This window comes from Gopherus evgoodei, chromosome 1 (genome assembly GCF_007399415.2).
Source record: "Gopherus evgoodei ecotype Sinaloan lineage chromosome 1, rGopEvg1_v1.p, whole genome shotgun sequence".
Classification (NCBI taxonomy): Eukaryota; Metazoa; Chordata; order Testudines; family Testudinidae; genus Gopherus; species Gopherus evgoodei.
The window spans coordinates 253,390,393-253,408,312 of NC_044322.1; the positions used below are offsets into that span (position 1 = coordinate 253,390,393).

Genomic DNA, 17,920 nt, shown 5'->3' on the forward strand with positions numbered 1-17,920 from the left:
GAACCCGGGGTCAGTGTTGGAAGAAGTTCTCTGTGTCCCCGTTGTTGACCCTGGTCTCCAATGCTTTGGACCTGGGCTGGGGAGCCCACCTGGGAGAAATAAGCACTCAGGGCCGCTGGTTGTGGGATTAACTGACGCTCCATATCAACATCAGGGAGCTCAGAGCAGATTGCCTCGCCTGCGTGGCTTTCTTGCCCCTCCTGAAGGGCAAGGTGGTGCAGATCCTGATGGATAGTACCACAACATATTACATCAGCTCGGTGTAGTGAGGTCATCGGTCCTTTGCCAAGAAGCGCTCCGCCTTTAGGATATTGTGAATGACATGCCATTCATCTGGTACTCGCGCGCCTGCCCGGAACCAGGAGTGTTTTAGCAGCACACCTCAGCAGAACCTTCTTGTCTCGCCACAAGTGGTTGCTCCATCTAGAGATGGTCAGCAATATTCACCCAGAGGTGGGGAACTCTCTAGGTGAACCTGTTTGCGGCCAGGCAGAACAGGAAATGCCACGTGTTCTGTTCAGTCTGGGGGAAGGACAGGGGTTCCCTATCAGATGCTTTGCTCATTCCATGCTCGGGGGCACTGGTGTATGCCTTCGCGCCAGTGCCATTGATTCACAAGGTCCTTTTGAAGATCAAGCAGGACAGGATAAAGATTATCCTAATAGCATCCGCGTGGCCTTGCCAGCACAAGTTTGGCACATTGTCAAACCTTTTGGTAGCGGTCCTGCTATAGCTACCCCTCTGGCTGGATTTACTGTCCTAGAACCATGGCAGCCTTGTGCACCTGAACCTGGCAGTGCTGCACTTGATGGCTTGGCTGCTGCATATCTAAGTGCGGATGAACAGGCCTGCTTGGCCCATGTTCAGCAGGTCTTGCTGGGTAACAGGAAAGCCTCCACCAGAGCGACTTACCTGGCCAAATGGAAAACATTTACACGCTGGGCTTTGGAGTGGCATGTACAAGCCAAGCAGGCCCCACTGCAGGAGATCCCGGATTATCTGCTGCACCTCAAACTCCCAAGACTTGTCCATGTTGTCAGTCAAGGTCCACCTGGCCACTATCTCTGCTTTCCCATCCTTTGTTCCAAGGCAGGTTGATTTTTTCACTCATGATATGATGGCCTGGTTTTTGAAAGGCCTGGAGCATCTCTGCCACATGTCTGTGATCCCATCCCTCCCTGAGACATGAATCTTGTGCTGTCGAGACTCATGGGGGGGCCCCCCTTTGAACCTTTGGCTTCCTGCTCTCTCATGGAAGGTTGTGTTCCTGGTTGCAATAATGTCGGCCTGCAGGGTATCTGAAATCAGGGTGCTTGCTTCAAAACCACCTTTATACGGCCCTCTACAAGGATAAGGTCCTGTTACAACCACGTCCAGCGTTGCGGCCCAAGGTCATATACTTACCAAGCCAGAACATATACTTACCTTTCTTCCTTCCGAAACCTCATACGTCAGATGTGGAGCGCAGGCTACACACCTGGGACGTCAGGAGAGTGCCGGCATTCTACATAAATAGAATGAAGCCATTCTGGAAGTCTATGCAGCTGTTAGTTGCGGTGGCAGGCAGAATGAAAGATCGCCCACTGTCTGCTCAGAGGATTTTATCTTGGATTAAGGCCTGCATTCACTAGAGTGATGAGCTGCGAAAAGTGCCTCCGCTGGCAATCATGTCACACTCGAATCGGGCACAGGTACCCATTCAAGAGATCTGTAGAGCTGCTACCTGGTCGTCTATCCACACGTTTGTCTCTCATTATGCACTTATCTAGCAAGCTTGAGATGGCGCTGGCTTTGGCAGAGCACTGCTGGAAGACTCTGAACTCCGAGCCCACCTTCATGGACGCTGCTTGTGGTCATCTAGAATGGAATCAACATGAGCAAGCACTCGAAGGTTATCTACCTTTTCATAATGGTTGTTCCTTTGAGATGTGTTGCTCATGTCCATTCCATTATCCGCCTTCTTGCCCCTCTGTCGGAATTGTCAGCAAGAAGGAACTGAGAGGGCGTAGGGATAGTGGCTCCTGATATACCAATGCATGATCTCAGCACTAAGGGAGGGCGCCACAGCTGGCCCTGCAGATACTGCTAAGGCCAAAAAATTTGAGAGCTGTGCACATGGGCATGTGCATGCCTAGAATGGAATGGACATGAACAGCACATCTCGAAGAACAAGAGTTACAAAAAGGTAGTAACCATTTCCCCCCACTTTACCAGGTAATCTGCATTGTTTTAAATGCAGTTTTGCCTCACAGACACATTAGAAACTACCTCATATGAACAGTCTGCTAATTTCTGTGTCCTGCTCATTTGCACGTGCATCTGAAACTGCTAAGGCCTTGTCTACATACACAAATTGTACCGCTTTAAAAAGGGTAATTTATAAATGTTTGAAATACTGAAAAGGGTAAACGGGATGATCTGGATAATTATAGGCTTGTCAGTCTGATACCGATCCAGGGCAAGATAATGAAGCAGCTAATATGGGACTCTATTAATAAAGAATTAAAAGAGAGTAATGTAAGTAGTGCCAACCAACATGTGTTTACAGAAAATAGATCCTTTCAGGCTAACTTGATACTTTTTTTGATAAGATTACATTTACTAAAAATAAATGTTGCTGTAATAATTTTATATTTCTGCAAGACATTGGACTTGGTTTCACATGATTTGATTTAAAAAAAAAAAAAAAAAAGCTGTGACCCCAGAACTATATAAAATGAACACACAGGAAACAGATTAAAAGATAGCTAACTGATAAATCTCAAGAAGTAATAGTAAAGGGGAATCATCGATTGGGTGTTTTTAGTGAGGTCCTGCAGGAAAGGAAATCCTTATAATTCCCATACTCAGCTAGTTCTTCCAAATTGTATTTTTTCCCCCAAATTTGCAACACTGGGTTACCCCAGATATATGCTGTTGTATGATGGTGAGGATGAAATTGGTATCTCTTAGTTAGAATAGCCCAGACTCTTCTCACGGTTGCCAGTGTAGGCACCTTGTTTTTCTCCATCAGATAAAAAGAAGAACCCAGCAGACCTGCAATGGAATTGGATGCATCAGTACCCACCCATGTGGGTATAAGAGTGTCTGTATCTTGGAACTAGCTTACACCTGTAACACGATAGAAGCATCGTAATAATTTGGGGTGTTGGGAACCCAATCCCCCCATCCCCTTAGCTATAGGGAGTTGGAATTTAAGTGTTAGTAGTGGACATTGACCAGGACCCCACAGAAAGGCTCCAATAATGTTGTTGTTAACTTTTCTAAAATAAGATGGAGGGTATATACAAGTGGGCCACTTAGAATACAGAGTAGCCTTGGCAGAATATTATTTTTTATTGTATTTACCCTCCTCCAGAGACTCAGGGAAAGAGGATGCCACCAATTTGTATCATTAGTTACTTGAGAGGGTACAGGATTTAAATTTACCTTTACTAGTTCTTAATATTTCTTGGTACTTCTATATTTAGGTATTTGATTGCATCTGTGACAGTTCTATTGAGAAAAAGCCTTGCCAGATGACAACCAGGAGGTTGCCTTAAATTTTTAACAGTGAGGGTAATTAACCATTGGAACAATTAACCAAGTGTTGTGGATTCTCTCATTACTGGCAAATTTTAAATCAAGATTGGATGTTTTTCTAAAAGATGGATGCCCTATGAAATGTTTTGGGGAAATACTATGGCCTGTGTTATAAAGGAGGTCAGACTAGATGATCACAGTGGTCCTTTTGGCTTTGGACTCTATGAATCTATGAACCTTCCTAGAATAGATGCAGTTATACCAGTATAAATGTGCTTGACTGGTAGAGCTTCCTCCTGTATGAGTAGAGGAGTAAGCTATACCAAAACAAACACATTTATACTGGCATAACTATGTCCACCTTCAGTGTTGTACCGATATAGCTATTTCACTTAGAGGGTTAATTTTTCATCAAAATAGTTGTAACAGTACAAAACTGTTATAGGCCAGGCCTAAGTGTCCCATTCAATAAAGCTCATGATATAAAGTCATTAACTTGCAAATTTGGGGTGTCACATAGCAGAAGCTTGTTGACGCTCTGAAAATTAGAGGGCTCTGAAACAGTGAGATTATTTGCAACTGAAGGTGTTCCCCTTAAGTAGGTGGTGGACATTGGCATTAATGTTACTCATTGTTAGGTATTGGATGAAAGGGACAGTGATCACCTATCCACGCAATCCCACCACCAATGGATTTGCAAAATAAGCAAATTTCCCCCTCCTCCCCTGTATTTTCCACTAGATGAATAGTTTAAAGCTGGAAGAGACTATTACACAGGAGGTCTGACTTGATGATCTATCACTACCCCTTACATTTCACCCAGTTACTCCTGTGCTGAAGCCAATAACTTGTGCTAGTGTTTGGCTAAAACATATCTTCCTTAAAGGCATCCAGTCTTAATATGAAGAGCCCAAGGGATAGAGAATCCACCTCTTCCCTTGCTATTTTGTTACAATGGTAAATCACCCTCATTATTAAGAATATACGCCTGATTTCTAACTTTCTAATTTGACTTGTGTCTGGCTTCAGCTTCCATCTATTGGTTCTTTTTCCACCATCCTGAGTTGGTTAGCAAACACTGGTATATGTTTAGTTTAGATCATCTGTTACCTGCAGCTATGAGTGTTGATGGTTTAATAGTCCAGATGGCATATAGCTGGAATAGCTCTGAACCTGTACGTGGCTGGTCATTTTAAGTTGAAACAGCTGGTTGACCAGCTGGACAGCTCTTGCTTTGATTCTACTGTGCATATTTGTAGCTTAATGGCTGCCTATGCTTGCTGTACATCTGTTTCAGAACCTTTTGGATGATGTGGAGGAGTTTCATGAGCGTGCTCAAGAAGCCATGATGGATGAGATCCCAGACTCTTCCAAGCTGCAAATGTTGATAGACATGGGCTCTGGCCTCTATGTGGAACTTCCAGAACTGCCCCGGTTGAAGCAAGAGCTGCAGCAGGCACGTTGGCTGGATGAGGTGAGGTTGACCCTCTCAGACTCTCAGAGGGTCACTCTGGATGTGATGAAGAAGCTGATTGACTCAGGTGTGGGGCTGGCACCACATCATGCTGTAGAAAAGGCCATGGCTGAGCTGCAGGAGCTGCTTACAGTGTCCGAGAGATGGGAAGAGAAGGCCAAAGTCTGCCTGCAGGCAAGGTGAGCGTTCCATTGGTAGCTATGCTATGTCATAGAAGTCCTCTTTAGTTTGAAGGAGAATGTCCCCTTAAGTAAATATCCTGTCTGTCTTAAGAACATAGCGGTGAGCGGGCCTGTGAAAATCTAGCCAATTTCTTCACTGTTTGATGCTGTCTGTCTCACTAAGTTTTTAAACTGCGAGTAGTGAACTGTTGTAGTGGAGATTATGCCCTGTTGGGGTTGGCAGTGGCCCGGGGAGGAGACCTAAGCATTCCCAGAATGACTTTCCTGTTGTTTCTTTACTCTCATGAAATTGTCACCACCACCAGCTTCTTGTCAAGGTCATAAGATTGAATTTGAGGTCAGTTGCTGATGCAGTGTCCTCTGACCTTGGTGGTGAATAGGCCATCAACTTTCTCATCTCTGCTGGCATCTAGTAGTGAAGAGCTCCCTCCAAGACCAGTGCTGTGGTATCTTGCACTGCAGTGCAGTGATACAGCAGCCCTGCCACCTGACTTCACTTCACTGACACTTTGTTGAGATGAGGCTGGAATCAGGTTTTTCTCATGCTAGACCACGACAAAGTATGATGGCCCTGGAAAGCATTGTGAATGAAGCAAAGAACATCCCAGCTTACCTGCCCAATATATTGGCACTGAGAGAAGCCCTGCAACGAGCTAGAGACTGGACAGCCAAAGTGGAGGCCATTCAGGTAGGGCCAATAGCAGGCAGTGAAATCTGTTGGCATGTGCTCCTTTCTCTTAACAGTTCTGTCCTTGAAGGAGGTCAGAGGGGAAGGGAAGCTTATTTTAACTTTTAAACTTGCTTACCTTATTCTTTTCATGTTTTAACTCTTTGCTCTTCATTCTGGGCTGCCATTTGTTCCCCCATGGGAAACCTATTCCTTTCTTTTTCCCTTTCTTATGGGCCCCACCATGAACCACAAAGGCCATCAATTTTCTCCATTGCCCCAAATGCAACTCAGTAAAGGTCGTTATTTGGTCTTAATACTGTTTGGTCTACAAATTGCCACTGGAAATGCATAGCTGTGATGCAAGACTCAGTACATCCAGGTGTCCAAGTCATTGAACTGACTGTGCAAAGGATTTTTTTTTGTAATTTTGATTATTCCACATGTATTTAGTGCTTTCATTAAGTGCCAGATTTGTCTGCCCTGGAGACAGATGTCTTCTATCTACAGAATAGGTACAACATGAGCAACAGTAGTCCAAGTGTCCCCTTGGCACTACCCTACCTATGTACCTCAGCCTTGGCTAAGAGGGTCACCTTTAGGGAAGAGAGAGGAGTTGGCTCCATGGTCCATGCAGTTCTTGACATCTGGGCTGAGTCTGCCATTGGTAGTGGTGCTGTGTTTTTGATGCAGTCACATGTTTACTGGGTGGTAGACTGAGAACTATCAACTCATTTCACATGGGCTTCTGAGCAACCATCAGCTAGTAACTTTGGGTTACTGTTAACCTGGTTGGATTTGAACAAGCAACCAAGGTGAAATGCTATCTGATTACTAGTTCCCTAAGCCAGCCAGTTCCATGAGAGATTGTCCATTAAATGGTAAGTTTATATTACACAGGAATAGCTATCCAAATATCAGTCAGATGGGGGGTGGGTTTCAGGGCAATGTTTGGTCAATGATTAAGTTCAGTGCTGGAGTTCAGAGTGTTGTGTTCTACCCCAGAACTGTAGCAACTACGCCTATCTGGAACAGCTGGAGAGCTTGTCTGCAAAAGGCCGTCCAATACCAGTACGTCTTGATGCCCTGCCACAGGTGGAGTCACAGGTAGCAGCAGCCCGTGCCTGGAGGGAGCGGACGGCAAGGACTTTCTTGAAGAAGAACTCAAGCTATACCCTGTTACAGGTGAGCAGCAGCCAGTTATGTATCAGAGCCAGGAAATTGGCGTTGATGTCCCTCTGCAACCTTGGAAGAGGGCATACAAGTTATAGGTTACTCCTCCATATGATGGCAGGGTCAAACATAAATTTCAGTTCTGTGTCAAGGAGGGACATGGTCATGTACAGTCTCCTTTGGGTGAGTTTGTGTACTGAGGGTTTCTGCTATTCCTATTAAGGAGGTGGAGTAGAAATTGTGCTTTGTGGGAAGAAGGAAGAAGAGTTTCTACTATGATGTGTAATCATTCCATAGTATATTTGTTCTCATTTGTGCTTGATGCCTTGTGCGAGTTCATCTGACTAGTGTCCTTGGATTTTACATTGTTGCCTTTGTGTTTAAAGGTTCTGAGCCCCCGGAATGATATTGGGATTTATGGAAGCAGTAAGAATAGACGGAAGAGGGTGAAGGAGTTAATGGAGAAGGACAAAGACCTTGATCTGGAATCCCTGAGTGAACTGGAGGATGGTCTGGAGGAAGCCAGGGACACTGCGTCTGTGGTGAGAAGCTATAGAAGGGCTGGTGTCTTCTGCAGCTTGGGGTATCCTGTCTGTTTTGAGAGATCCTGTCTCTCTTAACCACTACTAGCTCACAGCCTGCTAAGTGTTCTTGTCCTTGTGGAAATCTTGAGGACCATTGAATACATCCCACTAAAATGAATATCTCAGTATTAGGCCTGATAAAAGCAGTTCAGGTGTTTTTAGGGATGTTTTAAACACATTTGGACGGTGAGAGATGAGAGAAGTACAATTCAGAAAGAGAATGCATTGGGGTAGAATGGGAGTTTGCTGAGGAAAGCCTGAACTGAACAAGCGTTAATAAATGTGCACTCCTATATTCACCATTTATGTACATAAACTGAAACCCTTTCGAAATACTTGAAAAGAATGAGGCTGCCACCATCCACAAAAAGCAGTGTGTGAAAGATGTGATTAGATTTCACCCTGCCATGCGCCAAGCTGAACTAAGTTCTACCCAGATAATGTAGCCTTCAGAATTTTACAGTTAAAGAAACAGACCTGTTTAAAGCAAAATGTTGGTGCAAGCAGATGAAGTATTTGAGAGGTTTTCCCCCACCTTTTGGTAGGGGTGTGCAAAATTTTCCCTACTAAGGGCTGTGTAGCCACTTACCAGTAGATGAGGTCATCAGATTATTGATATAAGGAGACTGTTATGGTTTCTCCCAGATCTTTAATGAAGACAGCAGCTGTTATGTTCTAAAAACCCTCTTACATATGTGTGAAGCTATTCCATCCCCCTCCCACACAAACTGCAAAAATAGGATTGAATCACTTGTTGCCTGGTACTAGTCTTTTTTTTTGGGGGGGTGGGGGGAGGGTTGATGGGGTGTTTTATTTGTTTAATTTTTCAATCAAGAAAAATGTTGCATAAGACTACTGCATAGTGACTGGATGATACCAGAAATTAAAGTAAGGGCCCAATAGACATCATCTAGATTTCCTTCCTAAAAGAGTGAGGAAAATTGGTGCAGGCTGAGAGCCTGCAGTTATGCCACTTTGTGTGTGATCATTAAGGCTAAGATTTAATCATGGGTAATTTTAGTGAAAGTCATTGACTGGTCATGGCCAATAAACAAAAATCCACGGCCATATGACCTGTCCATGACTTGTACTATATTCCCCTGACTAAATCTTGAGAGTTCTGTGGGGCTCCAGGGGTGCAGCTGCTGCTTTGGAGTGGGAACTCTGGGGTGCCCAGTGGTGCTATGGGGGAGTGGGGCGGCCCAAGACTGCCACTGTGGGGCAGGGCAGTGTAGCTGGCCCCGGGCTGCCCGAGCTGCTCCAGCAGCCCTTGGGTCAGTCGCACCTGCTGGCTGCAGAAGTCACTGTGGTCACGGAATCTGTGTCCTCCATGACAGACTTGCAGCCTTAGTGATTATCCATCAAATCTCAAATTCAGTATGGTTAGACCATGTCTTTACTTTGATGAGAGACACTAGGGAATACCCAGGTGCTACTGGAAGGGGTGGTGGTGATTCAGTAGGTGATGCTCTTCTTTCTGAATTGGTGTTAAACCTATGCCTAATTATATTGCATAGGGAGGGTGAAGTGGGGCACTGTGCTGTTGGTGACTTGTCTTAGATCCAAGCCCCTGTCTCCTTGTGGTCATTAAAGAGCCCATTGTCTTTCACGTGGGATACTCCTAGGGAAATTCAGCGCCCAAAAATTAAGTTCTCCACACAATATTTCAAAATTCTGCATATTTTATTTGTCAAATAACACAATATAATCATGCCAGTTACAATTATTTTGGCAATTTATTTCAAAATATCTATCAGCAAGTATGTCTGTAACAATACAGACCAAAAAAGATTCTGGTTATTTTTTTTTGACAAGAGGGATATTAATACAGAACTTTGTGTAATTCATTTAAATTACAGTACAGAACTGTTTCCTGTACCTGTCAGAAACAGTGCAAAGGCTTCGAGGAGTCAGTGATAACGGAGGAGCTCGAGAGGGAAGGAGCCTAGGAGTGAACCTGGAGGGTGTTGGGTGTAGATGGGAGGTTTTCCTTGGGGGGTGGGGAAGAGTCGCGGGAGGGGATTGGTAGGGTGTTGGGATGCTTCCCCCATGCAGATCCTGGCTGACCCCAAGCCTCTCCCTTTAATCAGGCACGTCTGCCCTGTCCCCACACCCCTCATCCATATGAGTCTCTGCAGCCCCCCTTCCTAGCCCTCCCCCCGCTCTATGCTGTCACCTCACTAACTTCTGAGACTGTGCTCCAGCCCCAGTCTGTGACCCCTGCTTCCCCCCAGCAGCTCTGTGTGCCCCACTCTGTCCTGACCTGGGTTTGCAGGCAGGGTGCTGTTATGAACTCAGCTCCTGGGGGAATTCTGCAGCACTGGGCATAGAATTTTGTATTTTCCGGCATAAAATGCATTTTGCCTACATGCTGCAGTTCCCCCTTTGCACACCAGAGGCCACTGTGGCACTAGAACGTAGCATGAATGCAGCTGGCTGTTCTGGAGCCACAGTGGCCTGTGGTGGGCAAAAGGCAGAACTGCAGCACTTCTTAGGCAAAATGTTTTTTATGAGGGGAAATACAAAATTATGTGAGACAGATGAATTCTGTGCATCTGCAGATGCGCAGAATTCCCCCAGGAATAATGGGTGTAGGGGACATTAGTATGGGTTTCTGATCCAGACTCCAATTTGAGTAAGTACATTTCCCCCTGCAATTTAAATTGGAAAACACAGCATTGCAGTAACTCTTAGACCAGTGCTTCACTTAAGAGGTGGCTAAATTTCAGTGGAAAGTGTTTCCTGGTACAGCTTGGGTCTCTGTTTAAGTTTGCAGAGTGCTGTGTAAGCTTTTGGGAAGACCGGTACTGTATAAATGTTAGGTGCTGATCATACGTCAGAAAGTCAGGGAATAGCAGGGTTCTGGGGAGGAAATTGTAACTAGAATTTCATTTTCATCTGGTTTTTGAGTCACTATGCTTAGGAGATTCTTGATATGTCCTTGCCTTTCAGTGGTGGTTACTCTGGTAGCAAAACCTTGTGTTCATTTGCTGTGAAGGGTTATCGGCTATCGCTCTTTGTGCTGTGCAGGTGGCTGTATTCAAGGACCGGGAGCAGAAGGAGATCGAAGCTATGCACGCCCTCAGGGCAGCTAACCTGGCTAAGATGACCATGGTGGACCATATAGAGGAAGTCAAGTTCTGCATCTGTCGCAAAACGGCTAGTGGGTTCATGCTACAATGTGAACTCTGCAAAGACTGGTTTCATAGCAGTTGTGTGCCTCTCCCCAAAACCAGTTCCCAGAAGAAGGGCTCTAGCTGGCAGGCCAAAGAAGTCAAATTCCTGTGTCCACTCTGCATGCGTTCTCGAAGGCCTCGACTTGAAACCATCTTGTCTCTGCTGGTATCCCTGCAGAAGCTACCTGTACGGCTGCCTGAGGGGGAGGCATTGCAGTGCCTGACAGAACGTGCTATGAGCTGGCAGGACCGAGCACGGCAGGCTCTGGCCACTGATGAACTGTCCTCTGCTTTGGCCAAGCTTTCTGTTCTCAGCCAGCGCATGGTGGAGCAGGCAGCTAGGGAGAAAACAGAAAAGATAATCAGTGCAGAACTACAGAAAGCAGCAGCTAACCCTGACCTACAGGTAGGGAGTGCCGGGGTATCTTACTCTTTACCTCTTCACTATGATTCGCCAGTCTTCTATGGGCACGTTGAGAAAGAAGTTATGTGTTGAGCATTAGGTGTCAGTCATTTAGGTTACTGATTTTATTGTAGCTCCCAGGTAATGACAAAAGTTACCAGTAGGCTTAGGTATTTATAAGACACTTGAGCCATCTAAATGCCAGTACTATCTGGCAAGTTGAGTGGCCTGTATGAAATGTTGGCCTTAGTACTGTTCCCAGTAGATAGTTGTCCATAAAGCAGTTGATGCCTTTTTGGCAGTTTCAGGGAGAACTGCAAGTGTTCTACTACAACTGCTAAAGATGTTTTCTCCATATCAAGATGGAGGCTTACTGAGATGATGTAGTGATGAGGAAGAAGCTTGTGCTATAACTGACTGTGCTTTGACAGCTCTGGATAAAATGAGGAGTCAGTAGGGCTGTAAGCCAGTATTTCTCAAAAGGATTGGAGAAGATAAAAAATAAATCCCCTGAGGCTTATTTCTTAGACATCATCCCAGGTTTTTGCCCATACCTTAAGATATGGTGACAGTTTTACCTGGGTTCTGCTATGCACGTACAGACTATTTCTGAAGCCAAAGGAGGGCAACTAGCCTTCGTATAATCATTCTTTCCAGCAGTGATTTTTGCTGCAGCTTCTTACTGTATCCATTTGTTTGCTGCTTCATTTGTATTTTCCTTTGTCACTTAGGGTCACCTAACTAGTTTCCAGCAATCAGCTTTTAACCGTGTGATAGGGAGTGTGTCGTCATCCCCCCGGCAGACCATGGACTATGATGATGAAGAAACAGATTCTGATGAAGACATCAGGGAGACATATGGCTATGATATAAAGGTAATAACCCAGCATTGGTACTAAGGGCTTGTCTGTACATGGATTTATTTCCACGTGTGAACGTTGCCCTTTTGGAATAATAGTACCTTTTTCCAAGTTAGTTTAGTCTCCTTTGGAAGGGGATTAAGCTAAACCAGGAAAAAGCATTCTTATTCCAAAACAAGTGTCCATACATGCAGTTTACCCAGAGCAGCCGTTTCATTTAAAAATCAGACACTACCTTATTCCAGAATAATTTCTATTTGTAGACAAGACTTAAGATACATAGTGTGGCCTTGTGCCTGTCATTAGAGGTGTTTGATGGGTTTCTTCTGTACATAATAGATTTAGAGTGCTGAACCTTTTTGGTCATAGCCTTCTTGCTTAAAACTCCGTAACGTATTGTGTGACTAGTTTTAAAACAACACTTCTCTAGTACTAAATTCTAGATACTTGCAGTTTTCAGGGATTTGGAGCCACAAGAAGATGAGGAATTGTATTTTATGCTGTGTAGATCAGGATTGGGGCCATGTTCTGATTTTGTACTTTTTCACAGACGTTATATACTTGTCACAGATTAAATTAGTGCCCAAAACAGGAGCTTTTCACCAAGCTACAGTGTAGCAGAAAGTGGGATTTGAAAACTCCTTGTTCTATAAGAAGTTTTCTGGTGCTCCATCTCTTTTCGGCATTTTGCTATCCATCTGTTCTCTGCCCCATATGTGCATGCGGAGGAGGTCAGGATACAGCTCTGGTTCTATATGTAAACTTAAGCTCTTGGAACAGACTCAGAAACTAAAACTGCTTTTATCCTTAGGCTTCAGAAATAGTTTTACTGCAGAAGAATTTTCATGAGAAAACTGCAGAGATTAGTCAACTACCGTAGGTAGTTATGTGTTTTTTCAGTGAGACTATATTGAGATGAAAAGTAAAACTGTTCTCTGAGATGCTGCTCACTGTTTTCAGTGAAGAATGTGAGACAGTGTTCTCCTAGTGCAGGTGGTCACCTTAGTGATACAGCATTGTATTTCCTTCAGGAGACATAATGCTGAGAATTTGAGGTTCCATTAGATTACTTTAAAAGGCAATGAAATCTTTGTAGAATCATAAAATTAGATATGGGAAGGCCTGTTAGATAATCTGGTACTTCCTCTTGTTAATGCAGGATTATTGCCATCAAAATACTGAACTTGTATTGTAATCAGTCTTGTCTACATGCCCTGGGCAATGGGACTGAGACTATTTCACAGCTAGATAAACAGACCAATTCTCCAATTTATTACAGTCATTTTGAGTTTTAATCCTGTTCTCCATACCCCTGCCATCTTGGGGTCATTGTTAATTTTATAATTGAAATGTTGAATGGTACTGGACCCAGCACAGATCCTTACAGCACCCCTCAAGATATTTCCTCCCAGTTTGACAGCAAATATTGATAACCACCAAAGTTGCAGTTAAAAGTGTCAAACTAGATGTGATGGGATGAACCACAATTGGCTGGAAGACTGTAATCAAAAAGAAGTTAACTCGATAAATATTTGATTACTGTAATCACAAGAGGCCCTTAATTATTCTTTTCTGGACTTCCTGCAACCTTGATAATGTGGTGTCCAGGACAGGACACAGTATTCCCATTGCAGTTTCATCAGATTTGTAGATGGAGGTGGACTCTTGCCTTCAGCTTTGATGGGCCCAAAATTGCTTTGACTTGTTTGTCCTGTAATGCAAACTCGTATTTGATTTAATCTCCACTTTCTCCTCTTTGAGCATTAGTCTTCCAGCTTTCTCTCTCCCACTGAATGTTTCAGAGTTTTTACCCAGACATATTGATGTTGTCCCCAAGCTGAAGATCACAACTTCTTCTCGTGTTTCTCACTTTTCTAGGGCTATTTGTACTTTTCTTCTGATGTTCCTGCTTCTCAACTCTAGAGTTTTCTGCAGGTTGCACTAATGCGTAGTTTACTCCCTCTTAAATGCTTACGTGGAATGAAAAACTCAGTTTTAAGACTGATATTTGAGCTCTTGATCCCTTCTTTTTTTTTTTTCCCAGTCACTATGGGCAACACAATTCTTTGTCACTCAGCACTATAATCTGTGTCCTCTTCAATTCTGTCCTTTCTAGACTCTCACAACCAACCCATATCTAAATCTTGCCACTTATTCCTGCATAATGTCTCTCTAAGATCTGGCCTTTCCTGTGTCCCTGCTTCTAACCCTCAGTGTATCTGTTTATTTTGTCTCCAGCTTTCTCCTCTTTGGTCTTAATAAATGCCATCCCACCACTTTAAAATCTGTCATTAAAGCTACTGCAAATATCTTAAATTATTGCTTAGACCATGTCGCCCCCTCCTGTTTACGTTTTCCTACCAGTCCTTCCCCCTTTTCACCGCAGCAAGCACAAACCTATTTTTTCTTCATTTCTAAATTCCTTCATGACTTCTCTGTGCAATACCTTTTATCCATTCTCTCATATAGAACTATACACCCCTGCTCTGCCAAAGATGCCAACTTTTGGTGTTCACTAGTTGTATTTTCCCACAAGCATCTCCTTGCATAAAGGATGGCATGGGATTTACTCCCTGTTAAAAATCTGCAATCAGCTACATTATTCTCTAAATATCTCCTTAAAATTCACGTATGCCATGATTCTAATAAAATGCTTGATATTAGCCAGGCAGCTGGTGTTTTGTGACTCCTGCTTATTGCCCTGATCATAGTTACCTTATGCTCCCCACATCTTTTTATCCATTTGTTGTTTCTCATCCTCTTCTTAAACTGTAAGCATTTTGGGGCTGGGACCATGGATTTTTGTTTGTGTGTATAGTGCCTAGTGGACCAAAGCCTTTAGATGCTACTCCACAAACTACCTGTGTCTAAGTAGGCATATAGTAGCTGATTCTCTGTCACCTGTTTCATGTTGGTTTCTTCACACATTATGTGGAGTCATGAATGCCTAATGAGCCCTAATTAAAAGCATGAACAAAACAGTCCACTAATTTGTCATTTAATCTGGAGTCAAACTTTGTATAGAAGATTTCAACTGCAAATAAAAGTCCTTGGTTCCACACTAATAAGTGTAATAGCCCTAATTTAGGCACTGAATATTTGTTTTTTCAAAATCCTGGGCTTGATGACAAGAAATTCATGGCATTTCTGATTTCAAATTTGCCTTAGGATCCTATTGTCTGATGAATTTCTCTTTATCCATAGACAGATGCCAAATTTGACAGCCTTTGCCAGGGACGCAACCTGACCTGAAATTCTTCCAGAAGTGCAAAGAGTACCTGTGCATGTGTCTATAAACCCCTAGTTCCTAGACCTCAAAAGCAGGGACCTCCATGGAATATCATTCTGTTGACAATGGAGTTCACACCTGGGGACTAATCTGTGGGGAAAGTTGGGAAATCACTCATTCTTCCACTGCACTCAGTGTATATAGAACATGATCTCTCTCTAGAGCTGCTGCCATCTCATTACTTAAATAGCTAAGTTAATTGCACAATATGCTGGCACTATCAATTTCTGTGGCAGGGTAGTTCTAAGCAGGTTCTAGAAGCTTTGGGCTGTTGAGGATTCGGATCTGCTCCGAAGTAGATAAATTCCAGCTGTAGCAGTAGATAAATTCCAGCTGTGTTTTTCTTGCTGTGTGACTTCTTTAGGATAATGCTAGTGTGAAATCTTCAAGCAGCCTGGAACCCAACTTGTTCTGTGATGAGGAGATCCCCATCAAATCAGAGGAAGTGGTGACACACATGTGGACAGCTCCCTCATTCTGTGCTGAACATGCATATTCATCTGCTTCCAAAAGCTGTCCTCAAGGTATTGCCTTTTCTATGCGTTAGCCATTGAGAGGGCTCTGAGCTTGTGGTTGGGAACCCCAGCCAGTGAATGATAATGCTAATCACCTCAGGTAAGCTCAGAGGGCATCATGTCTTTATGTGGGAAAGGCAACTAGTGGTCAAGGAATATACAGTAGAAATATGACGAAATTCTTGTTTGCTCATGCTTAGTGGCTGTGTCAATGCCCAAAGCGTCTGTTTGAGCCTTCTCCACCCTCAAACTGTTACTGAAAAATAATGCACTATTGTCTTGTTTCGGACCACCTTCCTGTCTGGTCTATGTGATTTGCCTTCTGTTTGAAAGGTCCTAGCACCCCAAGGAAGCAGCCTCGGAAAAGCCCCTTGGTACCTCGCAGTTTGGAACCGCCGGTGCTAGAGCTGTCACCTGGTGCCAAATGTCAACTAGAAGATCTAATGATGATAGGAGATCTACTGGAGGTATCTTTGGATGAGACCCAACATATTTGGCGGATTTTACAGGCCACACATCCACCCTGTGAAGACAGATTTCTTCACATCATGGAGGTATAGATGTGAAGAAAAATTGTAGCATAGAATGAAATTGGGTCAATGTTGTACTTTTTTTTTTTAAATGGAATTTCAGATAATTTTTCAGTGGATTTTCCCCTGGCATCTTGCATCTTTTTGCAAAGGAATAGCCTCAGATCCAAAGAACCCTCAGACCTCACTCACCACTATGTTTAACTTGCTCTAAATAATTAATTAGCCCTTGTAAGTTCTTCCATCATTCTTTTCAGCTCAGCATTCCTTCGAGGGGGGCATCTGACAGCAGGTCTTTTCAGAGACACCTTGTCATTTTCCATATGCTATAGCAAGAACTCCTGCCTCATTGATTGTGCTTAATGTACAGTAAAAAACATTCCACTTCTGTCTAGAAGTTAGTGGAATTTCTTTTATTAAAAAAACCTGCCTAAAAAACTAGGGAATTCCATACACCGAACCATAAAATTAAAATTGCAGAGCAAAGCATTCAGAAGTCATGAATGAATGGTTCAGCTGAAAAGGACAGTGGGAAGACAATTATTTCAAAATAAGTAACTCTTGCCCCTACTGTCTAGCTTTGTATCCACTTATTACAGGTGTGCAATATTTTACTGGTTGGAAAGGAAATTGTGTATATACACATGCTTTTTCACATTAAAAAATTTTTTTTGGGGGGGGGGAAACGAGAAGAAAAAACTGTGCAACTTAAACTCCTGCTCCTATTTGCATATGTATTGCAGAACCAATTGTTACTTAAGGTGAGAAATACAAAACAACAAGTGATGAATTCTAAAAACAGGTCTTTTTTTCAAGAAGATGCCTTAAGGGTAGAGAGAAATACAGGATGCATATCTAGAACTGATTCTAAATTGAAATACATTCTAAGTGCCACAGGTGGCACCAGTGTCTCTTTAGAACAATGTAAAGGTCTGATTCAGATCAGAGGTAAGGGTTGGTGGGGGGAAAAAACAGGCAACCATTGCCATTACAGTTAACATCTTTAGCACCAAGCCCTTTATTTACATCCAAAGGAGTCACAAAATAAACCATTTCCTTTGCATGAGTACAGGAGCCTTGCATTTGCAGTCAAACCATGTACTAAAAACCTAGTTATGTTGACAGAGACTAACTGCATGCCTCAAATCATTTGTAAAGCGAGAGTGCCTTTATTTATTATCAAACTTCCCATGCAGTTATTGAGCCTAAAACAAATTCACTACAAATTTCCATTTTAAAACTCCTTCAGCTAGAACCTATGCAAACTAAATGAGCATATAAAGATTTTCCATTTAAAATTAGTTGTTTTGGCCAAAACAAGCTTTCCCAAAGGTTAACCTAAAACTCATCTGCTTTAGACAGCTATAGGCTGTGTCTGCCGAACAAATTACTTTGCTTGGAGGTGCAATGGCAGCCATTTCCTGGCACTCAGGCCATTTTTTCAAAATCATTCCACATTAAAACAATATTAAAGGAATATTAAGGTTACAGAGCAAAGCACTCAAGTCAGAAAATGATTAAGGAAGCTCTTTGGGAGCACGGACT

The 17,920-nt window shown here is 43.3% G+C and overlaps 1 protein-coding gene across 2 annotated transcripts in view; it reads left to right on the top strand.

Annotated features, from left to right (window-relative positions):
• The window catches only part of KDM5A (lysine demethylase 5A), an 84,236-nt gene that overhangs the window by 53,288 nt on the left and 13,028 nt on the right, over window positions 1–17,920 (top strand). For both annotated transcript variants that reach the window (XM_030543128.1, XM_030543122.1), the window contains 8 exons: window positions 4,820–5,175; window positions 5,728–5,866; window positions 6,851–7,030; window positions 7,405–7,560; window positions 10,633–11,184; window positions 11,913–12,056; window positions 15,695–15,854; window positions 16,179–16,399. In XM_030543128.1, coding sequence (XP_030398988.1) covers window positions 4,820–5,175; window positions 5,728–5,866; window positions 6,851–7,030; window positions 7,405–7,560; window positions 10,633–11,184; window positions 11,913–12,056; window positions 15,695–15,854; window positions 16,179–16,399 — 1,908 coding nt within the window. The remainder of the gene's footprint in view (window positions 1–4,819; window positions 5,176–5,727; window positions 5,867–6,850; window positions 7,031–7,404; window positions 7,561–10,632; window positions 11,185–11,912; window positions 12,057–15,694; window positions 15,855–16,178; window positions 16,400–17,920) is intronic.